This window comes from Poecilia formosa, unplaced genomic scaffold, assembly GCF_000485575.1.
Source record: "Poecilia formosa unplaced genomic scaffold, Poecilia_formosa-5.1.2 Scaffold79, whole genome shotgun sequence".
NCBI lineage: Eukaryota > Metazoa > Chordata > Actinopteri > Cyprinodontiformes > Poeciliidae > Poecilia > Poecilia formosa.
The window spans coordinates 1,827,716-1,852,166 of record NW_006800018.1 but is presented as its reverse complement, the minus strand read 5'-3'; the positions used below and the strand labels follow the sequence as shown (position 1 = coordinate 1,852,166).

General features: G+C 40.2%; 1 protein-coding gene across 2 annotated transcripts in view; it reads right to left on the bottom strand.

Annotated features, from left to right (window-relative positions):
• opcml (opioid binding protein/cell adhesion molecule-like) overlaps positions 1-24,451 on the bottom strand; it is a 252,612-nt gene that overhangs the window by 43,091 nt on the left and 185,070 nt on the right. For both annotated transcript variants that reach the window (XM_016673588.1, XM_007556485.2), the window contains 2 exons: positions 18,731-18,966; positions 1,980-2,105 (listed from right to left, as the gene is read on the bottom strand). In XM_016673588.1, coding sequence (XP_016529074.1) covers positions 1,980-2,105; positions 18,731-18,966 — 362 coding nt within the window. The remainder of the gene's footprint in view (positions 1-1,979; positions 2,106-18,730; positions 18,967-24,451) is intronic.

Genomic DNA, 24,451 nt, shown 5'->3' with positions numbered 1-24,451 from the left:
TGATGGGCAATAATTCATCAGATCATGACGTTTAGATTTATTTGTGGTGTTCCTTGTTTACGGTGAAGCCGGCTGCTCTGGATGTGGTGAGCGAAATTTTATGCAAAGCATTATGGGTAATAGGGATGAGGCAGACCCTTACACAATGGGACGCATGGCTCTGTATTTTTAGAGGATATTATTACTCTACCATTTTAGGTGCAATGCATGCAAAGTCTAGATCCCAGTGATACATAGTGGAGGAACTTTGACATACAGAGACCAGTTTTTTTTTTTTTTTTTCTTTTTCACGGAGCAGCCATCACGTTGTTAATCCTGCTGTTTTCGCCAACATGACCTTTCAAATGTTCATCTCCAGGCTGTACAATCCCAGAAAACTTTCTGTCCTCCGCTTAAATCTTGCCAGTATTTTTAGTGCACTAAAGCTGACTGTACTTGAAGGGAAACTGCTTCTCAGGAGTGAAAATGCACTCAGGATTTCTGAACCGAACTGACAGTAAAGTCTGCTGTCCGCATTGTATTTCAAAGCGATCAGAACTGCAAGGCAGAGAACAACTTGATTGTTAAAATAAAGATGCAGATTTCAAGGGTTTTAGGAACCTTCCTGTGATTGTTTTTTTTTATTTTTTATTTTTTTTTTTTTAATATTCTTCAAATTCTAATTTGTCCGGCGTTTTATGGGCACAACGGAGGCAAAAAGATGATTCCTTTTTACTCGACATCTGTAGCCGCGCTCCCGAGGTAGAACAGTGCTGTTGACAAAATGAAAGCTGGACGTGTAGGAATAAATTCGGCGCGGTGCGCCACAGCGAATGGGAAGAAAAAAAACCAAAAAACAATGGAGAAGAATTAGTCAAAATCACTTGCTCTCTTTTTTTCTCGATCTCTGTGTCGGCTACTCTTCGCGTTGACCCGTTGCCATAGAAACTGATTGGCAACAGCTCCATCAATGTGTCAGGACTCACCACTAAAAACACGCAAACAGTTCACAGAGCTTTCAGAGAACAGAACATCGGGTCCGTTCCGGGGTTATGCTTTCTGGCTTGATGCTTATTTTGCGGTAGTCAGCAAGCGGTCGTCTGAACAAAGCGCTGGTTGCTTAGTTCCTCACATGTACATGTAAGATTTGGCGTTTTGTGTTGACAAATAAAACCAGTGCCAGACATGGTCGATGAGTAGGGGGCGTCGGATCTCGCGCGTGTCTAATCTCCTGGGTGAAGCGCTTCGTCAGACAGGTTTGAGTCCTGCCGTTGTCCTCACCATGCAGACGAGGGATCCTCAGACAAGAGGGTCACCAGCCCAGTGCAACATCTTCATGGTGTGATGACGCCCCTGCACCTGAAGCTCACAAGATAAAACTTTCTTCCGCATTCGCTATGGTTAATGTTTCCAAACTCTGCATTGACAGATCATTATGACCGGCCTCGCTGGTCCAGCTCATGTTCCGCCACGCTCTTCTGCAAGACAGAACGACGTTTTGCCTTCGCCATCTTGGGACCATGACAGTGTGAAAGCCTGACCGAAAATAACATTAAAAAAAAAACTAGTTTATGTGCAGATTTCGACTTGTTAAGGCTAATAAGTATAACCTGTCCATCAGCTGGCGAACAGCTTGGCGACAATTTTTTTATTTTTATTTTTTTTAAAGAATTTTTCTCCTCTTTTTTTTGTCTCTTGCTGGCGTTTCTTGTTTTTGCACGTTTAATAACTACTTACAATCTGGTTATGATTCAACCTTAATGATTATGAATCTCTTTAAATTATTCTCCCATCTTAAAACTTTTACAAGTTTCCTAATTTGTATTTTTTTTTCCTTTCACATTGTGACCAGAAGTATTCAGTTGCCTGAAAATGAACAGATTCAGGTCTTAACAATAAAGGTTTTGGGTTACAAGACGCTTGATCAAATAAAACTTTGCTGGCGAGCATTGGGGGCAGAAACGGTAAAACAGTAAAACAAAAGAAGAAGTCCTCTCTACCTCTGGCTGACTGATGCCTCCATGTGATGCTGGCCTCAGGTCGTCCCACCGCCTGGCACATCAGATTGACGCTGCTGCCCTCGTTCACTGTGACGTCCTTCGATATATTCGTTATCTTGGCAGGTACTGACAAGAGAAGGGAAAAGGAGTGATTGATGTTTTCAATGTAATTAAAGACACGTGAACAGAGAGCCCACAGTCCCACATGATCAGAGGCACAACATGGATAAAAATAACACCAAGGTTGGGGACTCAATTAGCATGAAATTAGCTGACAAATCTGACAATCCTTTGGCATGCCGTGATGTTCTACATGATTGATTTTCTTCATAGCGTACTGTAGCTTTGCTGCGCTGCTCATTAGACGAGCATGAAATGATTCGGAGCTGGATGGGATTTTGTGTGTGTGTGTGTGTGTGTGTCTCTGACAAGGCCATGTGTGTTTATGCTTTGAGACGAAAGATTTAAATCAAAGATTTTTCCATTTGCGCTCACTTTGTTTTTGGGCGTGTGCTTTCCGACGGGTCGTTTACATAAACGGAAAAGCTTCTCTCTTTTTTTTTTTTTTTTTTTTTAAACATATTTATCAATTTCTATTTTCAGTAAACGCGGCACGTTTAACTGTTTTATGTTCTAAAACTCGCCTCTTGTTCCCTTTTTTGTTTAATTCAGCGCTTCCACAAATCTGGACCGGAGTTAACCTTCCAAAACTAATCAATGCAATAATTATGCGGCTCTCTTTATGTCGACCTTATGTTAAATTTTAGCATTTATTTTGTAAACACAAATCAATATGTCACATAATTTTTAAAGAAGCAGAGGCACCTGGGGAAATATATTAATATCAAGACTGAAAGGAAAACAGGGAAAAAAATGATTTTTTTTTTCCTTTCTTTTGTAAGCACAGGGGAAGTCATTGCAGAACATCTAATCTTAAAGGTCAGGCATTGTTGGCTCTATTTGCAGGCTCCCACTCGCCACATAAGAAGTCAATAAGGGAGGTTTTACAAGCTAAGAATTGACCTTGGTGTTTTTCCTCTTTCTTTGGTTTGTTTGCTATGAAATAGACAGAGAACCTTCGGCCATCTTTGCGGCTCTGCGTGAGCCCAAACAGCCCTCCTCCTGGAGCATTTTCCAATTGTCAGTAAATCGGTATCTTTATAATCCAATAGAGTGCCCTAAAATGATTTGAGTCCCTTTCTCTATGAGAAGTCTCCCCTTGTTCTCCAGACAGAAAGGCCTCATCTCATTCTCCAGACAAAGATAGGTAGGACTGTTGTATGAAAAAAAAAAAAATATGGAAGAAATAACAAATTCTGATTAATTCAAAATGTGTATGTCGCTAAGGTAAAAGTATCTAGATGGTATTAAATAATTCTGGTGCATCTGAGAGGAATGTGTCATTTCCTCCAAGCCCAGCTCTCATTTGCATTTCCTAACATGACATTTCCTTTAGGTTTAGCTCAGCAACTAGCGAAAAAGAGACAGAAGGAAAACACAGAAGCTTTGCATTAATACGTCTAATTGTAAGATACTAAAGATTAATTAGGGATGAAATGCAGCGCGTGATGTCAGTGAGTCTCTGAGTGGGGGGGAAAAAAAAGTGAGCTGTGGCAGTTTAAAACAGCAGCACCTCCAGCAGAGAATGAATGAGCAAGCATCTGTGTCCTTCTGCTTTGAGACGCCGGTGGCCTGGCGATAAAACTCACAGCTCCCCTGCTACTCGGGCTGCTGTGACTGAGACAAGAGGGCCTGTAGAAATGTGACGCTGCATGTTTGTGCTGCCAGTGTGCAAAAAGCCAACAAAGTTTGTGCCGCTGCAATCCTCTGTAATGCTTTTCCTTCTCAGATCGTCCTGCTGCTAAATGTGCACGGCTGAGATTAAAGAGAGACCATGCGACGGCGTGTCGCGTAGCTGCTCCCGCGGCTCTTCCTTCCCCTCTGTTTTCCATTCGTTGTGCGTTTTTTGTCAGCTCGTCTGCTTCGTTAAGGTGCAGTCGGTTTGCAGCCGGGTTCGTAGCGATTGCAGATTCCAACACACCCACAAGTCTCAATCGCTCCTGCAGTGTTAACCCGAGTCTTATTTCCAGACGCCGCTGAGTTTCCAGTTGTATGCGTTGCACTGTTGCAGCCTCGCCTTCAGAGCTGAGCCAAATAAAGTCATCTTGTGCTTTTTTACTGACGTACCTCACTCTTAACGGTGCTGCAGAGGATTGCCTGACGGTAGAGCTCCATGTAGCAGTGCTGCCTCTGTCTATTTTGACTATGTGCAACTATTTGCAAAAGATAAACACCAGATTTTGTTGTGTGTACATTTTGGTGCAGTAGCTTCCATCTAAGTGCACATTTAAATAAGACAGCAATACAAAAGAATGGCCTGGGTGCAGTCGACTCCGCTGAGTCGCCTCTGGCCAGCACATCTGACCAACTGCGCCTTCTTGCCAACAGCAGCAGACTTCTCCAGCATTTTATTTTATTATTTTTTTTTTGTTTTGTTTTGTTTGTTTTTCCTGAACTGCGTAGTTTTCCCGTGGAGGTTTCAGCTCTTTTGAGAAAAAAAAGAATCTTGAACTAAGCAGGGCGAACGAAAGGTTATGGTTGACTCGATAAAAAAATGTAAGACTGATCAGTGAAGTCAGCATGTTTTGGGAACATGCAAATGTTACATGTGCAGAATGTAAGGCAGGCCAATGTGGAGTAATGCACAATGTCTACAATGTTAACCGTGAGGTGATTGTTTTTGTTTTTTTTACTTTATTCTTCTGTCATTTTCCAGAAAACTCAAACAAGCAAAAAGCAGAATTTGTTGACTTCTTTACATCTTAACACCCCAAAAGGGAAAAAAAAATTAAATAAATTCAACTGGGTTTATCCAGAAAAGAAAACACTCCTGATTCTTAACAGCCTGGACCATTAGCATGCAGGCTAAACCTAACAATGTAATCTTAATAAGCTATAGAAAAGAAAATAATCCTCTTTACAAACTCTCTACACCGCTAAATCCCTTCAAAATACAATTTTCCACATGCAGTAGCGCCAAAGACTGCTCAGATAGAATAAATATATACAACTGTAAAAGAAAACGAAAGCCTGTGTTTTCTATTTGGTTCTACCCACTGGTGCAATCATTGCTAGGAGACGAACCTTTAAAAGCATTAATTTTGGGGTAGCCAGTGCCTCCAAACACCTCAGCTAGATGGTGAGTCGAAACAAAGGGAAAAATGAAATGATAGCGAGTTCACACAAAAATATGGACAATAAGGATGTACTTTTAACTGAAAGAAAACTCTAATTTATCCCTGACAAACAGACAAACCTGCCATTAAATTTGCTGCGTGTCCTCTTGGTTTCAAACGACATCAACGGCCATCAGGCCTCGAAAAATATGTGACCAATGCAAGTCAAATTTTGGACAAGAATCCTTTTAGATCATTGCCATGCTCTGAAAAAATGGAAAATGAGGAAGTTTGACGACATTGTTACATTCTTGAACATGTGCTTAATTTTTAAATGCTTGAAAGGTCAGACTGGCACATTTTCAGAGTTTCTTAAAGACCAATCTTGTAGTGATGGTAGCCCATGATGGTTCTTGTTTCATTGCATTCTGTTTAAAGATCATTTTAGAACATATGCTATGTTTCTTGCTGTGCTTTACAATTTTCGGAACCGTTCTATGTTGGTAAGTGTGCATTTCAAACTAGCTGTGGATGTTGTATTGTTCAGTATCTGCTTGCACTTATCCCAATCCACGTAAACAACAGAGAAAGTATTTCTATAGCAATGGCACATACTGTACGTGCACTATTTATGGTGTCTGAGCCTTTTTAAGTTTATTCCGAGGAATTCTTATTAGAAAAAGAAAAAAATCGATGTCAGCCTGTCACAGGCAGTAATTGTGTATGCCACAGAGTCAGAGGCAAAGGGACTCAGTGCTGGAGTGTTATTTATCTAAGGCAGCACATGTTCCCTCCCAAGTGAAAGCAAAGCAAACACGGCGGTGGCTGGAAGAGGATCCTTTCACAAAGTGGTTCATAACATTATTTCCCTGAAAGCACTAGTACTACTGCTGCTTCTGCCTACAAAAACATCAGTCTCATTTTTGACAACAATGTTGTTTTTTTCTTCCTTTAAAAAAATAAGTCATTTAGAAAAGACAATGTCTCGTCCTTAGTTGATAAAGGGATGTTTAGTGGAGCATCGGAGAACAAACTTTTAAACTCAGTTTAAACGTGTTTCGTGGGGGAAAACGTTCTTAACCCTCAGTCACCTTGAACCAGGTGAGTCGGTCACAGTCGGGGTTTGTTGTCAAAGAGATTCTGTTAATGTGATTTATTGAGACGGACTCCAAATCTCCAAAGGGACGTGGTTAACCAGAGTAAATCATTTAATGAGGAGGAGCGTTTCTTTTCGCGTGGGGTTAAATTCCCGTTTGGAATTCTATTACCACTTAATAAATCTATCATCATTTCAAGAATACAGTTTGGATTCACTCAGCTTGTCCCACCTTTCTAACAGCAGCAACAACAAAAAGTTTGACAATTCTGAGTTTGAAACAAACAATAAAAGGAAACATCAAAATGTAAGAACATGAAAAAAAAAAGATACAAAAGCATTCAGAGGAGTATATTAGACTGAGGCTGGACCTTTGGCCTCCCAGGATATCAAAGCCTCTGCTCTTGCTCTAACATGAATTAAATCCTGAATTGATGCTTACTTCTTTGTCATATCAAATTATCACCTCCCTGAAGCGTCAACAGAATCGATGTCAGTGAGTTTTTCATCCAGCTGTTTTATTCTTCAGTCTCCTTTCAGGACAGAGATGAGTTCACCACTCTTGTCCTACAGTTGTGAATCCAAAGACCAAATTTTAAGAGAATGAAAAATACTCAACATCCTCGTCCTATAGATTTAATTAAATACGTGAGCAGTGGGAGGAGCGACTCGTGCCTCGTGGAAGTTAACTTGTTTCACTTGGTCACTAGTTGGCAAATTTCTCGAGCATCTATGTGGTTCACGTCCTTCTGTGCTGCATTTTTCACTGACGTTTTCATTCCACAGCAAAACCTGCAGCGCTGAGGTGGTGTTGAATGTTAAGCTCCACTATTGTATTTTATTAAAAGAGCAAAGGTACGAAGTGTTTAGCTTCACCCTTCAGAGCAAAGCTAAACCCGGGAACATGGCCTAGGGGTTTCCATCCGTACAAAACAGTGAGTGTGCGTGTGTGTGTGTGAAAGAAAGAGAGTAAAAATTAAGGCGAGAGAGAAAGAGAGAACCAAGAAATCCTCAAAGCCTGCTTTTCATAAACTGCTCTGAATGCAAACATTTCAAACGCGTTGCCTTTCCAACCAGCAGCGTGTCAGACCACAGCGAGGAGCTTTCACCAACATGTAAAAACGGAAGACGGTTAAATTATCTTATTTAGCTGACATGATTTTCATCCCAGACACTAGAGCTCTGTATCTCTTAGTGTGAGCTGATGAAGCTCACTGAGGCTGTTCGGGAAACCGGCAAAAACAAAACAACAACAATGAATTGGGAAGCAGTCGGTTCTGGTTCAGTGGGCAAGTTGGCGCACATGGGCTCTAACAGAGCAGCACTGGGAAAACCACTGATCGACATTCAGGCGTTTTAGAGAGTGGAACTGCAAAGGATTTTGGGCATCTGAGTTTCAATCGGACGAACATAAAACATGTGAGTTTATGCTCTTTTGTCCGGATCTGTTTCCCGAGGGTAAAAGTGAAGGTTGCTTGAAGAGATCAGTCTTGCACAACATTTGTAACGTTAGCAACGATGTTGCTGGGAAATCGATGTCGGCCTGTTACAGGCAGTAATTGTGTATGCCACAGAGAAATACGGGAAATACGGTTTGATCAGTTTGTTTGAGGAAAATGGGGTTTTCGTCTGCCCTTCACCGAATGCTCAATTAGAAACACCTGAACTCCTGCTTAATCGTGCAGTTTCAGCAAATTAGCCAGTAGGGTGACAGTAGTTTAGTGCATAAACTCCTGGAGATCACCATCAGGTGTGATTAAAACGGAGGAAAAATGTTATATCAATTACTATGATTGGGACCGGTGGCAGAAGACTCCAATTGTTGCTGTCTGAAAATTTAAGTTGGGATCTACTTGGTATCATCATTCAAAAAAGGTTTTGTAGATCAAAGAAAACAAAATGTGGCTAGAGAGGAGTTTTCCACCCCAAAAAATCTCAAAAATCTCAAGAGTAATTTCACACATTTACAAGAAAAAATTGAATAGCGTCTGCTAGCAAAATTGCTAACTTTCTATGAATAAAGGATTAAAGTTTCTGATGCTGTAAAGTCAGAAACTTCTAAGAAACAAAACAGTTAATCTGAAAAAAGTCTTCCTGATTTTAAATATAGACTCTTGCAACAAATAATGCTAAACAGTTTCCACAATTCACCCGTTTTGTGAAGCCTACGGTTTCCTTTTGTTGGACGTTTTCTTTCAACATCACTAAACCACAAATTCATCTTCCACCAATTTTTTTTCCCCACTTGATATTATTTCTTACAGTAAAATGACGGTTTCCAGTTGTTTTAATAATAGCCTGATAACTGATCTAATACGATCGGCTGCTTGTCTAATCTCATTGCTGATGTCTTTCCATCTTGACGTTGTGTCAGCACAACCGAATGCTGCTGACCAGCAAAGATGTACATCCTTATACCTTAAAATTGGTCAAAAAACTGATGCACTGAAAGTTCCTTGAAGTCAAACATGTGTAACATTTAAGTTCATTCGACGCAAAAAGGTAAGTTGTCATCACTAAGCCGAAAAGAATTAAGCGAGATTAATGCAAATAGGACCATTATATGAACTTCGGCCCAAATACACTTTTTCAGGTGAAGAGCGGCATCACACACTCGTCAAGCCGAGGCCGATTTTAGAAGAACTTTGTTGCATGTCCACAGAGTATCAGGTTTGCTCCTGGGGACAGCCTCGGGATCACTAACGATTTGTTTACTTGTGTTACATCGCATAAAAGGTCAAACACACGATCCTTCATGTAACTCAAGCTTCTGAATGTAAAAATAACCACTATTCAAAGTGAAATAGTAGCTTTTCCTCCTGAAATGCAGAGACTGACTTGAATGGTGAAATAAATCAATAGGCTACGACGTGCATTAAGATATTTCTACATTCAATTTGGTTGTCCATAGTCTTTCACATGCACATGTATTTTAGTTCCACATTGAACCAATAATCTAAACATAAAAAAACCCAAAGAAAACCATTTTTAATATTTTAATGTCCAAGGCTAAACAGCTTGATTGTGTCTGAATGGCTGCAAATGTGAACACCCACACTTCTGTGTAAACGTTATGATCATAATGTAGCATAAACACATAGGATGTTTTCTGCTGCCTTCTCAGACATCTAATTAAGGTAATTCCCTAGAATCTACCAAATCTTCCTATAAAGACATGTGTCTTTCAGTTTTCAGCCTTGCTGCAGAAACTCAATTAGCATTGTAAGTTTTGGGTAAATAGTTTTTGTTTTGTTTTTTTCCTGTATGGAGAGCTGCACACATCCTTGCATGTCCAGTCTAACAGAAAGCATTCGATTTAGCGCTCCCTCAACTACGGCCAGGAGATTTGGATCAGGACCAAAATAACGACATCCTTCAGACAAACATCTAAAGGGACGCCTATACGAAGCAGCTGAAGGCCTGGGGGCAGGTCAGAGTAGAGATGCTGCTCCTCCTCATCGAAAGATGACAGCTGAAGTAGTTCAGACATCTCTGCCTTCTGAACACATTCCATTAGAGGTTTTCTGGCCATCTCCCACTGGTAGGTCACTTTCTGACAGAACGGACCTCACTGCAGGCGCTACGCAGCACTGAAGCAGCTTGTGACTGGTCAGAGTTGTGGAATGCCTCTAATGAGAGGAGTCTGGGTTTCGTTCTTGAATCTGCGCCAGCTGACACTGGATAGGTAGACAACAACGGAGGCAAGGTTCAAGGTCTCTAATCTTGTCATCAGCTCTAATTTGTAGAAATAAGACAAAATAAAACGGCACCTAAAGGATATGGCCCTGGTAACTCGGTTAATGTTACATATTTAAAGCACAGAGGCCCTCAGGGAGCGGGTGTACGTTTTAGCAAGAGCATAAAGTCACTGCAGACACTGTAGGAACAATTAGCATCAGTTCAGGGGCCAAAGAACAACCTATTAGGAGAATCCCTAACAGAGGATCGGTGAGACGTGACGCTAGGAAAGACACACTCGGCAACAAACAGGAAGTTGTTTGGTGTACTTCAAGTTAGAGAAATTGTTAAACAAATAAACAAAAAAAATAGTAAGTATTGTATTGTTGGTCTGCTGTAAAACTAAAATAAGTAAAATTGTGTCAGTGATGTGGCGTCTAGTAAAATGTGGTTTGCTGCAATACAAAATCTTTAGGCTTCAAGTTAAACACAGACTCAGTTAAAACAACAAGAGATGACACAGGACCGAGTTATAACTCAAACGCAGCGGCTGACACTTACTGCTTCTGCAGAATAAAGACCAAGTTAACAAGTCAGCTGCAAACAGGGCACCAATCAAATTGAAGAGATGTATAATTCACCTTTCAAAGAATACCACCTTTACTACAAGATCTCAACTGAGTCTTTCACGTCTGTTCTCAGTTGTCATTGGGAGGTTTTCTCCCGTTGTCTGTATTTTAGTTGGACTGATGTTTCCGATATGCCCGATTCATTATTGTCGTGCAGATGCTTCAGAAAACTTGAAGCGAAACAGGAAAACTATCGTTTTAAAATTCATAAAATTCAGTAACTGGGATATAATCCACACTGCAAAATGACTTTCCTGTCCAGCAACACAGAATTTACATATTCAGAGAGACAGCGATTATATGGTTCAGCCAAAGTCACACAGAGAAACGTAACCCGCACAGAACTAAAGTAGTTTTATTTGGGATTATAAGGAAAAAATGTCTTGATGCCGTTTCACTTCCTTTGTGTTTTTTTGTTTTTTTTTCTTTTTTGGACTTAGCCACTATGGTATATATTACAAAGAGCTGGAAGATATTATTCTTACTACTGGTGTGTTTTCTTCTGTAGAGTTGTAATGGAAGCAGACGTCCCACACAGCTGGGGGATATTAGCTGACAAGGTCATTGGGCTGATTAATGTCGTCTTTACAGTCTCTCCTCGACACACTCAGCACAAACCTCCACTTTAGAGATTCCAGAGAGCTGAGCAGCCACGGGATCGAAAGGTCCCACTAATAACCCCAAAGGATTTACTGATCCGTCTTTGCCAAAAAGATATCAGTATACCATTTACTACTTTATTGGTAACACCGGGACACAGCATAATCTCTGCCGTTTCCTCACAAAAACAACAGCGGCACTTTCCCCCGGTTTACCGAGCGAGTTGAGCTGCGTATGAGCATTCTTGTTTCATCGTGATGAAGAGCAGCGCGTGTAAAATGACCCCACATGAGCATAAAAGAGCGCCAGCATGGGTCCTCGCTTCTCTGTCCTTTCACCGGACTGCTGTCCCTCCACCTTCATAAACAGAGCAAATATGACATTGATTTCGCAAACAGCAAGCTTGCATGAACACTACCATTATGTTTACGAATGTGATTTGGAGTGTCTTTGTACGAGCTGACACACGCAAGTTAACAGAAGAAAAAATGGGAACGAGGAGAAAGGAGGACTGAATAGCAAACACTGTTCATTTGATACTTAATACGAAATGCTTTTTAATTTAATTTTGACACAATCTTATTTTTCTACTCATGAAAAGCCCATTTAATTACAAGTAAGTACGAGAAAGACCTTATTTTACTTCTTTAATTTATGATACATTCATGGAAATGAGTGTTCCATCGAAGACTGACGGAAATCAGACGAGAGACCGTACCTCGTAATATCTAGTCCTATTCCAATAAAGATGGTCCTAACAGACGTGTACCACCTTTGACATCATCAGTCTGAGGGAAGTTTAGCCCACTCCTCACATTTGAAGGGGTTCTCAGATTTTAAGGGGTCAAATGTGGCAAGCCTTTAGTAAATATCTGTGTGAAAATGTTTTAATCACGTGCAGAAGTACAGCTTTACCCTTTAAAGGACAGACAGATTTCAGACAAGCAAGCTGAGACGATATGTACCGTCCATGCAGTGAAATTGATTAAACAGAATAAAACCCTTTTCACTCAGAAGGAGTTTTGTTTTCTCAAAGTAAAAAACGCTAAACCTGCTTTTATGCGTTTCTCAGACAGGATCTAAAAGAAGCCATGTGCCTTTTCCCAGATCAAACTCAGGTCTTCCATGGTCAATTGATTGTTCTTGTACTGTAATTTGTTGCAGGCAGCAGTAGAATAGCAAATATGAGACAAATGCTGATGCAAGACTACAGTAAGATGCGCAGTGCAGCTTTTGCAACTTATATTCTAGACCCTGCTTCCTGTGATGTTCCATAGAACAGGTAGTGTAAGACTGTGCTTACACATGTACATCTTGGAAAAAAAGTATATACATATATATATATATGTGTGTGTGTGTGTGTGTGTGTGTGTGTGGTATTCAAACTCTATAATTTAGGATTTGTCAGACTTTTGTTGCCTTCTTTTACCCTTAAACTGCAGCAGGCTAAAATTATGGTCAAACATTTTGGCATTTAATCAAAGTTGTATTTTGAGGGATTCACATTTTTTGCTCAGGTCATAATGACATATAAGACCAATTACCACAATGTACATTCCCAAGGAGTTTCATGAGCGAATACATGAAATTTCTCTTGAGAGTCGATATTTAAACTATTGACCCTTCTTTGTAACTTCGGAAAGGTACTTTCGATCACTTTGTGGATGTAAACATCCAGGTTTTATTCCTAACTATTGCAGTCACACCCTTTATCAGAACGCTCTACATCTGGACCACACAGAAGTCGGTCGTGATCACGATCCCTTTTTCCTTCTTCAAACATTGACTTTTCAAATAATTGCGGAATGCTATTTACTTAAGGTTCCATGTGGATGCTCTCTCGCCCATTTGCTGTGTGCCGATCTAATTGTGCAATATTGAATATCCTGAAGTTTTCCTTGCTTCAGCTGAACTTCTCATCATGGCTTTCTTGATGATCCAGTAAATTGGGCGTGGCTATTTTTTTCCTCACGTGTAAAGCCTCACATGTAAGTTGTATTTCATAAGACATTTTTCTTCACCGATTTATTTTAAAGATTAAAGGGGTTCATTGTATGAATGGTACATAAGCAATCCAAGCGTTTTGATGGAGATTTAACCTTTGATTAGTGCCTCCATTTTGGCTCTAGTCAATGAATATATACGGTGTACCTCAAGTTTTAAAGGGGTAGCAATACAAAGGTCTGTTTAAAGTTCGTGGATGACGTTTGGATGAGACCAGAATTACACTTTAAAACTGTTTTGTGTTAACAGTGAACATTACGCTGAAGAAATGATGTTGAGGGTGAAACATGGACGTGGCAGCAGGTGCTTTGTTTCAGAAGACAGTGAACCTGATCAAATATGATGGAAAGACGAATGAAACTAAATTCTCAACAATCCTAGAAATGAAACTGTTGAACGGGCGCGCACCACCTAAAACTGGGGAAGGACAATGACCGTAATCACGCAACCAGAACTACAAAGGAAATGCTTTCAGTCGGTTTTCTTTTCTGCCTAGCTCTATAGCTCATCACAGCAGATCAAGAACCCGAGTGGAACCTACTGATGACAGTTACTGTGCACAACCATTCAATGCTGAGAACATAATACGTTTGCTTAAATTGAAAAAAAAAAAAAGAAAAAAAAGTTAATCCTGCTTTTATCCAATGTTGCGTTGTATCGCAGAAAGCAATCTAATTTCCTGCTGATCAGAATCAGGACTTCCATGAACACTTGATCATTAATCTACTGTAACGTGTCGCTGTGAGCAGTGAGAGGAATGGCAAGTGAGTTGCATGTGTCGACATTCTAACTTGAATGTTAGACCCAGAATACAAAATTATTTAAAGGAAACTGTAGTTCTGAGCAGCACTTAAGATTTGTGTTTTATGGAATAGGATGTGCTTCCGAAGAGTTATCATGTATTCAAGGTTGCGTGATGTCATAAATAAAAGTAAGCAAGCAAACTAAACTGAAAGCTCCAACTTGATGTCGTTTTTTTGATTAGATCTAATGACCGATGTTGTCTTGATACATAAGTAAGAATGATAAAATTTAGCTTTTTATATTTTGTCGTTTTAAAAACTGCATTTTTAAGTTCTGATAAAAAAAAATACTACAAAACACGTCATCTTCAGTCACGCCGTTGGGGAACACATTTATTAATTGATTTGGTCTGATTAATGCCAGCGTCTTGATCTTGGTCCTTTGTGGTTGGTTCACTGGCTTCTGTGAACTTTCTTAGTCAGAATGAATGAATATTAACTATCCTGAATTATTAGGTAGTAGAGTTGTAACTGTAGCTACATTTGTCTCTAACAACCACAGAACTGACGGCTCTCCATTTTCCCAGTGGCATTGAATAGAACCGTTTTTCCTGCATTTGGCCCTGGTATTTTAGAAATCTGCAATACTTTTTTTAATAGACATGGTCCCAAGTTTGTTCAAGCATACTGATGCAATTTGGATCGATCACATCTTTAATATCCCTTCTATTTCACACATTAAAAAATATTGGCAGAACAGCTCAGTTATTGTGTTGGAAAAATAAAAATACATGAGCCGTTTAGACAGCTTCACTCAGTGTTTCTAGTGACTATTGGATTTCGTTTGACTCTTGAACATCTACTGTACTGTTTTTTCTGGATCTTACATTTTATTGTTGACACTGCAGATCGACACTGTTACGATCGGCTCAAGGTCATGACCAAAACAGGAGACCAGAAAATAAACATTTCTTAACAAAAACTACATTGTGAAAGTCAGTTTTGGTGGCGTAATGCAAATGCTTGGATGTGTTGTATGAGTGCATATGGAAGTGTTGAAGTGCAAAAACAAAGATAAGCTCAAATGTGAGTGCGGACCCAACAGCAGACCACCACAAGCGCCAAGAGGCAGAGTGGAAGGCGACCCCAAACCTGAAAACAAAAATCATCTGCTGCCTCTGACTGTGTGCCTTTTATGCACCGATTTTGAAGAATCTCTGAAGATATATTAAGTCCTGTTCTAATAAACCTAACTTGTTGAAATAATTATAATAATAACAGTATAATATGGTTAACTGCTATGATAAGCTTCCTTTTCTGTAGTTTGGAAAGTCATATGTTTAAAGAAAGTAAGTTGTGGATAACCAGCAAGCACATTGTTGAACTCAGGTGAGTCGGACACAGACTTTCAGTTTATTTTAGTTAATCTCCTGAGGATAAACAAAAAGCTCTTGTGAGGTCCTGGCAACTCTTCTCAGCACAAAGGACGTACATAAATAATCTACTAATCAAGAATTATTTTGTGGTGTTCTCTTTTGCCTAAATAATGCAAGCGTAAGGGGTTACAAGCAGAGGGTTGATTCAGGATGGGCATGTGGCGTAAAAACTGAAAATGTTGAAGGATTTTCAGGGATCACTGGTGACAGGCTCTTGGTGGGGACTCCCAGATGAGTGAATGGTTACAGATAATGTGATAAGGGAGACATGCAGGAGGGTATTTGTTCTGTCATCTGGGAGCAAATGATGCGGCGGCTGGTGAAGGAAGCGGTGACAAAGGCCAAACAAAGGGTGTATGATGACCTGCATACCAGGTTGGACAGGAAGGAGGGAGAGAATGATTAGTACAGGTTGGCGAGGCAGAGAGATGGAGATGGAAGGGTGTTCATCTGGTAAGGGTGATTAAGGACAGGGAGGGAAATGTACTGACAAGTCCCAAGTTAATGACGGAAAGATGGAAGGAGTACTTTGAAGAGCTGATGAATGAGGGAACTGAGAGAGAGTGCAGAGTAGAATAGGTGGCTGCTGAGGATCAGGATGTAGCCGAGATTAATTAGGATGAAGCGAAGGAAAGGCACTTGGTCCAGACAATAAACCCGTGGGAATGTTTTAGGCAGCAGAGGTTTTTACTGGGTTGTTCAACGAGGTCTTGAAGAGTGAAAAGATGCCTGAGAAGCGTTTTAGTGCCAAATTTTAAGAACAAGAAGAACTGCGTCAACCGCAGACAAAGCAATACTAATGAGTCATACCATGACGCTGTGGAAAAAAGAGCAGTACAAGATAGGCTTAAGTCAGAAGTGAGCCTTATGGTTTCATGCCAAGAAAGACTACTCAGAGGCAAATTTTGTTTGTGTGATGCTGATGGAGAAGTACAGATGGGCAGAGGGAACTGGATTGTTCCTTTGTAGATTTAGAGAAAAGGTATGAAAGAAGTGGTACAGCAGAAGGAGGTCTGGAGAGGCAGTGGCCCAGGGTATGTACAAGAGCCGTGAGACAGCAGTGAGGTGTGCTGTAGGAGTGGGACTGCATCAAGGATCGATTCTTGGTCCGTTCTCTGACAAATAGACGGCTTATAGAGAAGGTGATTATTTGTAGAGCAGTGGCCCTCAATAGGCAGCATGAGGTCTGAATCCAGCCCTCAAATTACACATTTTTGGTTCCAACACTGTGTGTGTGTTGTTTTTCACAGTATCCACATTTCCATATTGACACATTGTGGAATTGAAAACACTGTGTTTCCCCAATAATCATAAGGCCTCTAGATGTCAGCCATGTAATACAGCAACAGGGGGCTTTCATCTCCCATGTAACGTCAGCCTGTCACAGTATCACTCAGACATTACGGCTCCAGCACCAGCGCCACGGTTTTACTTTCATTTACAGAGCAGTTTGCTAGTTGCTACCTCCTCTGCAGAAGGACCCTAAATTAGAAGAAAGTGGCATGTTCTAAATTTGCTGCAAAAATAAAAGATTGGCAACATTTTAAGCAACAGCGCTTGTGTTCTTAGATAAATGTTTCCAAGCTGAAAGAGCATCATGACAGAAAGGACAGACATTTTCTCAAACTTCAATATGAGAACAAAAATAATCGTATGAAGTTTGCAGGCGGGATTCTTGTTTCATCTGTGACTCAACTGACATCTTGACATCTTTGTTCACTCTGTGAAGACTTTTAGTTTTTTAGTTAGACTAAAAGGCACCTTTAAATTTATTTAAAATAACTCAAACAAGTTATTTTGAATCTATCTGCATTTTGCCGTGTGGATTGATGGACTGTGATATAGAGCCGTCCAATAATTTAGAATATTGTTGAAATATTATTCCTGGAACTTTGTCACTGTGTGTTTGCTTTTATGTGTGTTAATTATGGCGATTTGGGTTTAATAAGAAGTATGTTTGCAAGTGTCGACAAATAGAAATTTCGAAGGGTCAAAAAGACTTTGTTAGTCAAAGAAAAGCTCAAGATTTGTACTCGAGTGTGAATGTTGAGGAGGCTATAAGCCAAAACCCACAAAAAAGGAACCAAAACCGTCTGCCCTGTAAGGATTAGGGGGTAAAGAAAATGAAAGGATGAGCACTGCAAAAAAAAAAAAAGTCTTGTCTTGTGTTCCATAATCTGTAGCCTTAGAGCCTCTTCAGTTTGTAATTTTCTGTTTTGAAGAACCAGGAAAAAGCATTTGCCTTTTTCTTTTTCTTCTTCTTCTTTTTACTGTCAGCTGAGTTATGCATGTGTTTGTGTGAACTCCAGTAGTAAGTAGAGTAATCAAAACATGGATTTGCTGTGAGCATCTAATGTCTAACTAGCTAATGTAACAATAGTGGTATAGTAACATGCTATAGCATTAGTGCTTTCACACAGAGCACTTTAGCAGAAATATTTGTTTACGTTGTAATATAAGGATGTTGGCGTTCACACACTCTCACATGCGCCAATGAATAGTCAAAATGCACATTTTCTTTGTACGTATTTAGCACTTGGTTCTGTTTTAATTTGTGTTATCTCCAGATCTGTTTGTGAGACTGGAGTGGTGCAGACTGTGCGAGCCTTTTCACGGTTAGCGAACATGGATAGATAGAAAAATGACATTTTGTGAATGCATAATATTGGCTAATATTTGATTTGATTAAAGCCAGGGCCCAACGCTTCGGGGTTATTCGTTTCAACATATTTAGATAACGTTAATTAATGTTGGCCGGTGGTAATTAAGGTTATAATTTAATGAGAGAAAAAAAAAAATCTTAAGTTAATAAGATCATTTTATTGTCTTATTGAGTTCCATTGAACACGTTTTACTCGAGTTGTTTTCTCTGCGGATTACAGAACCATAAACAGGGGAATCTTTATCTGCTTAGGATTGCAGACGGCTCAGTACTGATGTTGCACACTCTCATTTTGATTCTCCATCAGATATCTCTACCAGCTAATGTAGTAATTATGTTTGATCTTTCATTAAATGTCTTCTGGTGTAGCCACAGGGTTTAGACTTCTCATAAAAATCCTTGATTACTGAGCTCAATGGCTGTAGAAAGCATGGATTAAACTGATTTCATCATCAAGATGAAAGATTTTCTCTTTTTTTTTTTTATTGTACAACACCCGCTATTAATATTGACAGGAAATTTAAAATCAAATTGCAAATGAATGTCAGTTTCATCATCAGGTCTGATACTCTTTAAAAAAAAAATCATCTAATCACACCCTCCAAAGCTTTCCTCTTTGATTTTTAGCCTGACGGCGAACACCCAAAGGGGACAAGAGATTGACATCTGGCTGCCGAAACGGATCCCTGACAAAGCTGCCGCAGCACCGCGCGATCCGACGACTTACCTTGAACGATGAGATGCACTTTTGTGGATTTTGGTTTCTTGTTGGTGAGGATGGAGCAGACGTAAGGTCCCTCGTCGTGAACGTTGACATTTTGGATCTGAATGCTGTACTCTGTGATGGCGGTGTTTTCCATCAGGATGACACGAGGATCCAAAGACCACTTCTCCGTCCCCGCGAACAGAATGGTGGTGCGGTTGAGCCAAGCCACTCGAGAGACTTTGCTATCGACGCTGCATCTGGGTGGCAGAAAGAACGATACAAACTATTAGCATTTTGAGCAGTAAATTTCGGTAGAAACGGTTGCATTGCAAAACGAATGACAGGAGTGGTAGTCTGTCGTTAGATGTTCTAAGTCGAGCCGGAAATGTCAACAAGGTCAAGACTGCAAATTGGTAGTTTTGCCCAACGAATTGCATCAAACACAATCAATCAATTTATCTATGCATAGCAATATCGATTAGCCATTGCACGCACTAAGTTGAACTCATTGCCATTTGTCACCGATTCTGTCCGTAACCTTCATGGACAGAATTTCTAGGCGGGAGCCAAGACGTGTAGAGGATCTATCTATTTTGGTGACCTCAGAGTCAGAGCTCTTGTTTTTTTTGTAAATGATGTGGTTCTGCTGGCATCGTCAGAACGTGATCTACAGTTTTCACTGGAGCAGTTGATGGCCGAGTGTGAAGTAGATCGGGATTTCAACCAGCACCTCCAGGACAAGATGCAGTCTGAGACGGGAGAGAATAAAGTGCGCGCCGAGTTCCGGTCGTGAGTTACGGAAAAATGAAGCGTGAGACGGACAGGTGGGCGATGCACCGCTCTGTCATGGAGAAGAGAGAGCCGAGCCAAAAGGTGAAGCTCTCGATTTACCAGTCGATCGATGTTCCCATGCTCATCTAAACCTAGAAATTGCCCCAGAAAAAGTTAAAAGAGCAACAACCAAATCAGCTGAAAATGTATTTCCTTTTGACCATAATGCTTTAGCCGTTGTGCCTTGAAAGCTATCCAGGCATTCACATAATTTTTTATAACCGCTAATAAAATTAGCAGTACCGTGCCAAATAAGGGCCGGCCAAAACCCGAGCCGCCTTCGCTGAAAATGACCCTAGTCTAGTCGAACAGTATCACGTGGCGTTTGGCGTTTCTGTCCTGAGGATTCAGTGTTTCTTAGCACAACAACAGAAAGTCCTGCAGTGACTGGTGGACAGAACAAGTGCTGAAATCCCAAGAAAGATGTATAGGCTGTGTGAACTTCTAACCATATTTAAGATACTACTTCATAGGAATTGCTTTTTCTAAGCCGTATTTGATCCAGCAAACCTACAACACGTCGCATCCAATGAAAAAGCAACCACGACGTTGTTAATTCAATGAAAAACTCGAAATAAACTAAAATGTAGCTAGTGAGAAGTTTTCCTAAAACAGAAAATGTTCCCTTACTTCACTCACAGTTAAGTGATTACAAAATTTGCTGAAGCTGGTTATTAATCTGATTAAAGCTAAAAAGTATCAGGTGCACATAACAGAGTCGAAAGGAATGTCAGAGACTAATTAAAATAGAAGCTATGTGATTTCTTTTAAAGCATGTGGAGAGACGAGGGCTCTGGCAACACTTGAAATATTGAGGAACATTCTTTGTCAGCTAGTGGACTTCTTCAGGGTCAGAAACCTCTGGCTTTCTTTTACAAATTTCAATAAACAAACCTTGCCACCGGCATAGTCAGGATAACTTGTATTCAATTGCAACATTTGTGTTAGATGGAGGCACAGGAGTGCAAAACAACATCATGGGGAAATAAATAAATCAAGCCAAGTATCAGGGAGTGAATTATGAACTGGATGCATTTTCCAGAAGCCTCACAGTCCCACTCTCAACAATTACACACAACACCACATGTTAAAGAACCGTTTGCAAACTTTTACAATTGTGGAAATTGAAATAATGTCTTGAAATAAACTTTGAAATAATTCAATTTAACATTCTGTCCTGGCGTTGTAAAATTTGGAAACCTTCGCTTCAGTTATGTGCACTACCTTTGTACTTCTATGTAAATAATCCTTACACTTTGCTCATATTAAATTCCTAATTTCTCTCGAGTAGAATGTTTTCTCTTCTCTTTCCGCTCCTGCGACGTTACAGCGCCGGTCTGTGATTTCTGCTTCTGGCCAATAAATGCTGATGATTGAGGGGAAAAAAAAAAAAAAGATAGAAAAGAAGAAAAACTGACTGTGAAAGAAGCAGAAAAGGGGCATTATTTATTACACTAATGGTTTCTGTGCAGCTCACAGACACCCGGAGAGCCTCACACAGCCAGCAGTGTTTGCTAACCCCAGACACTGTTCCTTGTAAATAGAGTTAAACAAGAAATCATAGAATCACAGATCAGCACGTCCCTGCTGAATTGAATGAGTGTGTGTGTGTGTAATAATGAGTGAGAAGAATGTCATGAACAAGGCTAAGAGAGACGATGAGCAACAAGAGTGTCAGCAACAACATGACTAAAGGGCTCCTGGACCCAACAGAAAAGGCCAAATGGAGCAGCAGATAATATAGACGCTCCTTGTTAAATATATTAATTGTATAGATACAACCATATTTAATTATTTAGTCATTACTTTGCATTAGTATTTCAAGCTGACAAATTGTGCAGATGTGGTGCTATGTATGCTGCAATTGAACTATTAAGAGACCGCACAGAAACCAGCAGGAGGGCTGTATGTGACGGGAGGTAACACGTCTCATTAGTGTTCAGCGGTGGGAGCAGGGTGATCATGTGCAGAAATATCTGCTGGAGGAGCTGTAATGGCCTTGAAAAAAAAATCTAAAGGTCAGTCGAAGTCATTAAACTGTGGCCTTTTTGTTTAAGCCTGCGGATGATGCATATTTTACATGAAATGAATAGTGGTTCATTTAGAAAAAAAAAAAAGAAAAAACAGGGTAGCACAACGAGTTTTTTTTTTTTTTTTTTTTTATGATCAGGGTGATTGTGGAAAGCAGCCAGAGTGCCTGGCACTATTCCTCACAGGAAGGAGACGTGAGTGTGAGAGTGCCTGTCCATCACGCTCGTCTCTGTGACTCCCTGTGACGGCACAAGAGCTCCTGACTGTTCCTGACCTCCCGCACACCGACTTGTGGAGACGGACGGCGCTGGACTGAATTAAGCAGTTAGAGCGCATGTGTCAAACTCGAGGCCCGTGGGCCAAATCTGGCCCGCCGTCGCTTTTTGTGTGGCCCTCTAGAATCTAGAATCAGAGAGAACTAAAACTGCATGTTTTAGTTCTCTCCCTGGTTTAATGCACCTGGATCAAATGATGGCTCATTAGAGGCCTAAGAGGAACGTTGACATGCTGGAAAGGTTGTAACTACCACCAGAGAGAGAACTAAAACATGCAGGATGCATTTTTAAGATTTCATTAATATTTCAACAGTTTGTGAATGGGTTTTATCAATACATTCTGGTGCAACCGGCCCTTTAAGAGCATTCATGACCTTGATTTGGCCCAAAACGAAAATGAGTTTGACATCTCTGAGTTAGAGAAACTGGTTGTGGGGGGCGGGGGAGCTGCCCCCCCGCCCCAAAGCTCATTCTCACTTGGACCACTGAGCTCTTGGCTATGATTGGGATGTATGTTTAAAAAAAAAAAAAAGACCCCACATGCTCCTCGTAACAAAATACAGTGCTGTGGAAAAGATACGGGTGCATTACATCATGTCTTCCACGTCCTGAGGCCAAAGAGCCGTCTCTACCAACACACTGTTTTACTCCTAGAATGCTATTTTTCCAAAATGCACACAGGCAAAGAATTGTTTCCCCCCCAAAAAAAAGCCTGGGGCATCATCAAGATCATACCGAACTTATTCTCTCGTTGAAATCCAGTCGTCTTCAAACAAATGATTGTCGTGTCCTGGATAACTGGGGAATCTACACTAATGTACAGTGTGAGGTTATTTTTATTTTATTTTATTTTTAAAAACAGACAGACCTTTGCTTTCTTTTTTTCCTCTATCAGCAGAAGTTTGATGCCATTTTCACCCAGCCTCTTTCTGACTGTTGAGTCATGAACCCCGAAGCTACAGATTTGTCTTTATTGACACATAAAACTGGGGTTGCATTGGGAAAAGCTTATTGCACAACAATTCTGACTGTAAACAAGGACAACAAACAACCTGATTGGGACAACTCTACTTACTGCTGCTCTCTTCAAAGCTGACACACGACAACATTGCTGTTGACAAGTCTCAACGGCAATGTTCCCACTTTGCTTCCTCTACCACAGAGTATTCCAGGAATGCCGGATGATGTGTTACCGCTGCCACACAGTGTGTGGTTTCAAACATTACAAAGAACATGTATGTCTTGGGTGAGGAGGAGTTTTTTTTTTTTTAAAGGTACACACGTAGAATAACACTTATTCTGTGTACTCTTATGCAGCAGCTTCAAAGGCTTTTAGGAACTCAAGAATGATAAAACTTGAGCAAATAATGGAGACAAGACAAACAGATTATAAAACTGTAATCCTATTATGTTTATCTATTAATCTATCAAATAAGCTAAATATACAGGAAATGGCTGTAAATTGTTTTTACATTGACATTTTTTTGTTGCACCTGATCGTCTGTATACTTTACTTTTATTTCTAGAATTATTCTAGCTGCCGATCAGCATCTGGCACCTCTGAGGTCATTCCAAGATGCAGGTGTTTCTCTCGAGCTTATAGGTAAAACAATAAAACAGGATGTGCCTGGCTTTATGTTCAAAGATACTTTGTTGACTTTGAGGGGAAAAAAAAAACAATTTATAACAGACTCAAACCTCTTCTGCAAAGCCAACAAGTCGTTTTAAATAGACTCTCAGTAAACTAGAGGGAAGGGTGAAAAAAGCAGTTATCAAAAAAATGCAACGTCAAAAAGACAACTTTTTATGCTAAACATTTTATTAGAACTCATATATGATTTAAAACTGAACACAATTCAATTATATGTTAAATGATTAATAAGAATACAAGTGTTATGAAGAATCAATTCAAAAAAAAGAAAAAAACCTTCTCAGCTCCCCTCACTGTCCTCTGCAGGTTCCAGTTGTCTGTCATTTTGGGACTTAATGGAAATACCAGGCTGAGATTCAGCGTGTCGACCTTTCTACTGAGACTATGTAACCGCCAGGGGCAAAAGATGCAACGAGTAAAGTTTCAGAGAGAGAAGAAGCAACATGTCGGCCTACAGTTTCCTCAGCAGGCCTCGTTCTGATGAAACTGAATGTTGCTTTCATTCCTTTCTTTAACAGATTAAAAATAAATGAAGTCCATTGTTGCTGATTTTTACAGACTTATTTTCATGAAGGTAAGAATGGAATCTCTCACTTACAACAAAAAAAATAAAAAATAAATAAAAAATCGATATAGACAGGTGAAGTGTTTTGATAGAACTACTGCTCACCGTTCTCACCTGGCATTAAAATCCACCCTGAATGACTGACTGATCCCAGTTAGCCGCTTTGCATGGAGATGAACCGAAACTCTACCCATGTCGCAAATGGAGTCGGGCTCAGGACTCAACATTTCTGCTGATATGTCAATAAGATAAGATACGTTCAGTCCTTACAGCTAGTGACCTTTACTAAGATTAGTCACAATTTGAAGACTTATTTCAGCCACAAACTCTTGAAAAGCATCACTATAAGGCTTAGGAGATGCAAAGAGAGAGGAGAATGTGAGGTTTAA